We start from the raw sequence: 5211 nt of genomic DNA on the forward strand, positions 1-5211 counted from the left end.
TGGGAGGAATTAAGTGGCAGAATCAGAGCTGGAGTGCAGAGCCTGCTTAAGATCTGAGTCAGGTCTGGGTTGGTGGTTCTTGGGGAAGGAGGAGTGCTGGTGTGGCAGAGCTGGTTGTACAGAAATAGCTCTGAAAGCAACAGCACATCCCCTCAAGCTTGGAACAAAGTACTCTTTACTCTACAAGCAGTCATACCCCGACAAAAATCTCAAGGGTCAAATAAGTTGTCTGGGAACATGGCCAAGCAGTGAAAACTGACTCAGATTCAGTCTCAGACTTTGGAATCTTTCTTTGGTGACAAAGAAGACCAAAACATACAGCCAGAAGAAGTCAACAAAGTCAAAGAGCCTACATCGAAAGCCTCCAAGAAAAACATAAACTGGTCTAAAAGGAGGTCCAAAAGACCACTGAATAAAATATTACCTTAAAAATTAGATTGGAGGCCGAAGTTTGGTTCTCGACCATAAGCGGTGTGCTTTCTGCCGGAAACTACCAGCACAGCCAAGGAAAACATGCCTTACCAACACCCAGCGTTGACACCGGAGCAAAAGAAAGAACTGTCTGATATAGCTCACCGAATTGTTGCTCCGGGCAAGGGAATCTTGGCAGCAGATGAGTCTACCGGTAGCATTGCAAAGCAGCTGCAGTCCATTGGAACTGAGAACACAGAGGAAAATCAACGCCTCTATAGGCAGTTGCTTCTGACAGCAGACGATCGCGTGAACAACTGTATTGGAGGTGTTATCCTTTTCCATGAGACACTCTACCAGAAAGCCGATGATGGCCGTCCTTTCCCCAAAGTCATAAAGGCAAAGGGTGGCATTGTGGGCATCAAGGTGGACAAAGGTGTAGTGCCCCTGGCAGGGACCAATGGCGAGACTACCACCCAAGGTCTGGATGGGCTGAGTGAGCGCTGTGCCCAGTATAAGAAGGATGGAGCTGACTTTGCCAAGTGGCGTTGTGTACTGAAGATTGGGGATAATACGCCTTCTCCACTTGCCATCATGGAGAATGCCAATGTGCTGGCCCGATATGCCAGCATTTGCCAGCAGAATGGCATCGTCCCCATCGTGGAGCCAGAAATTCTCCCTGATGGAGAACATGATCTGAAGCGTTGTCAGTATGCCACTGAGAAGGTCCTGGCTGCTGTCTACAAAGCTCTGAGTGACCACCATATCTATCTGGAAGGGACCTTTCTGAAGCCTAACATGGTCACCCCTGGCCATGCCTGTACCCAGAAGTATTCACATGAGGAGATCGCAATGGCAACTGTGACTGCCCTTCGCCGGACTGTGCCTCCTGCAGTCACCGGTATCACCTTTCTTTCTGGGGGTCAGAGTGAAGAAGATGCCTCCATCAATCTGAATGCCATCAATACCTGCCCCTTGCATAAGCCATGGGCCCTGACCTTTTCTTATGGTCGAGCCCTGCAGGCATCTGCCCTTAAGACCTGGGGTGGAAAGAAAGAAAATGTCAAGGCTGCCCAAGAGGAATATATTAAGCAGGCCACGGCTAACAGCCAAGCTGCTCAAGGCAAGTATACTCCAAGTGGAAAGTCAGGAGCTGCAGCCAGCGAGTCTCTCTTTGTCTCTAACCATGCCTACTAACTTAAGTCAAGGCCTTCCACCTGGGTATGCCCTAACACTCCAGGCCATCCCTCACAGTCCAGGAAGAGGCTGAGATCCCAGAGCTTTGTGCTGACCTCTCCCATCACTCCTAACTTGTGTGGTATTGTTGCTCTCTGGTGAATCTAGTGACCCCTCCTCAGCCCACTTTTTCCAATAAACAACTATTTAACAAAAAAAAAATTAGATTGGAGCAACTGGAAGCTAGTGACTTTATGAGAAATCAAGATATTATAAAACAGAACCAAAGGAAAGAAAAAGTGGAGGACAATGTGAAACATCTCATTGGAAAAAGCACTGACCTGGAAAATAGATCCGAGAGAGATAATTTAAAAATTATTGGACTACCTGAAAGCCATGATCAAAAAAAGAGCCTAGATATCATCTTTCAACAATTATCAAGGAGAACTGCCCTGATATTCTAGAGCCAGAGAGTAAAATGAAATTGAAAGAATCCACAGATCGCCTCCTCAAATAGATCCCCAAAAGAAAACTCCTAGGAACATTGTCGCCAAATTCCAGAGCTCCCAGGTCAAGGAGAAAATATTGTAAGCAGCCAGAAAGAAACAATTGGAATATTGTGGAAACACAATCAGAATAATACAAGATCTAGCAGCTTCTACATTAAGGGATCAAAGGGCTTGGAATACGATATTCTGGAGGTCAATGCAGCTAGGATTAAAACCAAGAATCACCTGCCCAGCAAAATTGGGTATCATGCTCCAAGGCAAAATATGGATTTTCAATAAAATAGAGGACTTTCAAGCTTTCTCAGTGAAAAGACCAGAGCTGAACAGAAAATATGACTTTCAAACATCAAAACCAAGAGAAGCATGAAAAGGTAAACAAGAAAAAGAAATCACAAGGGACTTACTAAAGTTGAACTGTTTTGTTTACATTCCTACATGGAAAGATGATGTATATGAGTCATATACATACACACACACACACACACACACACACACACACACACACACATATATATATATATATATATATATATAGACAGAGGGCACAGGGTGAGTTGAATATGAAGGAATGATATCTAAAAAAATAAAATCAAATTAAGGGATGAGAGAGGAATATATTGAAAGAGGGAGAAAGGGAGAGATAGAATGGGGTAAATTATCTCACATAAAAGTGGCAAGAAATAGCAGTTCTGTAGGAAGGGAAGAGGGGGCAGGTGAAGGGGAATGAGTGAATCTTGCTCTCATTGGATTTGACCTGATGAGGGAATACCATACACACTCAATCGGGTATCTTACCCCACAGGAAAGAAGGAAGAAGAAGATAAAAAAGGGGGGATGATAGAAGGGTGGGCAGACAGGGGGAGGAGGTAATCAAAAACAAATACTTTCGAAAAAGGACAGCGTCAAGGGAGAAAATTGAATAAAGGGGGATAGTTTAGGAAGGAGCAAAATATAGTTAGTCTTTCACAACATGAGTATTGTGGAAAGGTTTTACATAATCATACACATGTGGCCTATGTTGAATTGTTTGCCTTCTTAGGGAGGGTGAGTGGGGAGGGAAGAGGGGGGAGAATTTGGAACTCAAAGTTTTAAAAACAGATGTTCAAAAACAAAAAAAAAAACATTTTTGCAAGCAACTAAGAAATAAGATACACAGGCAATGGGGTGTAGAAATTTATCTTGCCCTACAAGAAAGAAAGGGAAAAGGGGTTGGGAGGGGTGTAGGGAGGGCTGACTGGGGAACGGGGCAACCAGAATATACGCCATCTTGGAGTGGGCGGGAGGGTAGAAATGGGGAGAAAATTTGTAATTCAAACTCTTGTGAAAATCAATGCTGAAAACTAAATGTATAAAATAAATAAATTTTAAAAAAGATCTTTAGTCTTGCCCCTGAAATATGTATTCTTATCCACAGTGCTTGGCAGAGTGTCTGGCACATAGTAAGTACTTAATAAATATGGATTAGTTGATTGATATGGACTAATTGGGCAACAAGGGATTTGGGAACTCTAGGATTTTCCACTTGGCATCTAAAGAACCCTGGTTTTTGAAGTTGACTCAAACACCCCAAGAGTGAAGAAGTCAATGATTTACAGCTAATGGATCTAAAACCATTCACCCTCAAGGGGCTGTGTCCCTTTAAGGCTAGGGAATAAGATAAATAGATAATACAGATGGATCAAATATTTATTAAGCACTTATGTTCCAGACACTATGCTAAGCTAGGGATATAATGACAAACTAAAAGAAAACAGTCCATGCTCTTGAGGAGCTAACATTCTAATGGGGAAAGAGGGAGACTGGAAGCATAGAGCCCAAGAGCATGGTTTACCAGAAAGGCCCAGTGGCCTTGTCCAAAGCAGTACTTTTTCAGGGATGTCCACTGACTACAATTCTCTTGAAAACGATGCTAGATTTTTGCCTTTGCCTTTGCCTTTGTCGTTGCCTTTGACTTGGACTTGCTTCATTACATTTAATCAGTTTCCCTGTTTGCCACTGCGTTCCATGATCAGTCTTTTGTCTCTTCTTTCTTTCACTCCCTTGGTTCAACCCACTTAGGTGATGTGCTATGATTGTTCTTATCATATCTTACATCCTTCTCTGTCCATCTCCCTGAGCTGTTTGGCCTTTGTGACTAAACCCCGACCCTTGACAGCCAATGGCATGCTACAACAGCCGAACTCTGGGGTAATGGCAAGAGGGCAGAATTTGTAGTCTGAAGACTGAGATTCAAACCCTGCCTGAGTTATTTATTATCTAGAACAAGTTATTTAACCTCTTAGAACATATATAACTTCCTCTTCTGTAAAGGGATGGTGTGGACTGGATATGAACGTGACTGTTTTTTATCATTCTTTGTATGCCAAGAGCTAAGCACAGAACCTGGTAAGCAGCAGTTCTCAAAATGTGGTCCAGGGACTGGTCTCCGGGACCTTTTCAGGGGGTTTGTAAGGTCAAAACTATTTTCAAAATAATACTGACACTTTAATTTTTAATATGGTAAATATCAATAGATACATCTCAAAAAAACAAAAGCCTTTGGAGAGGATTCCTCAATAATTTTAAATAATGCAAAGGAGTCCCAAGACCAAAACAATTGAGAATCATTGCAGTAAGTGCTTAATAATTGCTTGTTTATTAATACATTCTAAGGTAGCTTCTAGCAAAAATAGTCTGTGAGATATTTCTAGACCTGCTGAGAAAAACTTAAGTGTCAGAGGCTTCCTGCTTCAAGTACCAAAGGGGGTGATTAAAGAATAATTTTCCAGCCCTGTGGTCAGTAAGGGAAATAGGAAAACCTGAAGATGAGACCAATGAAAGAAAGTGCTCCCCTGTGGTCGCCTTGCCTTCTTGTTCCACTCTGCTGAAGATAACAGTCGAGGTGGAAGGACACGGGAAAACTGTGAAGGCTTCCTGATGGTGCAAGACCTAGCAAGGGACTGAACATACTAATCTTCACTTCAGCCTTTGGTGGCATCATGTCATTACCTTGGGAGAGGACAGGGTCCCTGACCACACAGACTTACTCGCTCTTAGGAAGTAAAGAGGAAATTGCCTACACCTGCTTTTGGTGGAGAAAGCTGTAATTATTAGCATCTGGAGCTATCAACGAACT

General features: G+C 42.9%; 1 protein-coding gene across 1 annotated transcript; it reads left to right on the top strand.

Moving 5' to 3' along the window:
• The first annotated feature begins 481 nt into the window (after positions 1-481).
• Positions 482-1809, top strand: LOC118834950 (fructose-bisphosphate aldolase A-like). The gene has a single exon (XM_036742384.1). It carries the CDS (start codon positions 514-516, stop codon positions 1606-1608), a length of 1095 nt encoding a protein of 364 aa, XP_036598279.1. The 5' UTR covers positions 482-513; the 3' UTR covers positions 1609-1809.
• The last annotated feature ends 3402 nt before the right edge of the window (positions 1810-5211 follow it).

This window comes from Trichosurus vulpecula, chromosome 1 (assembly GCF_011100635.1).
Source record: "Trichosurus vulpecula isolate mTriVul1 chromosome 1, mTriVul1.pri, whole genome shotgun sequence".
Taxonomy (NCBI): Eukaryota; Metazoa; Chordata; class Mammalia; order Diprotodontia; family Phalangeridae; genus Trichosurus; species Trichosurus vulpecula.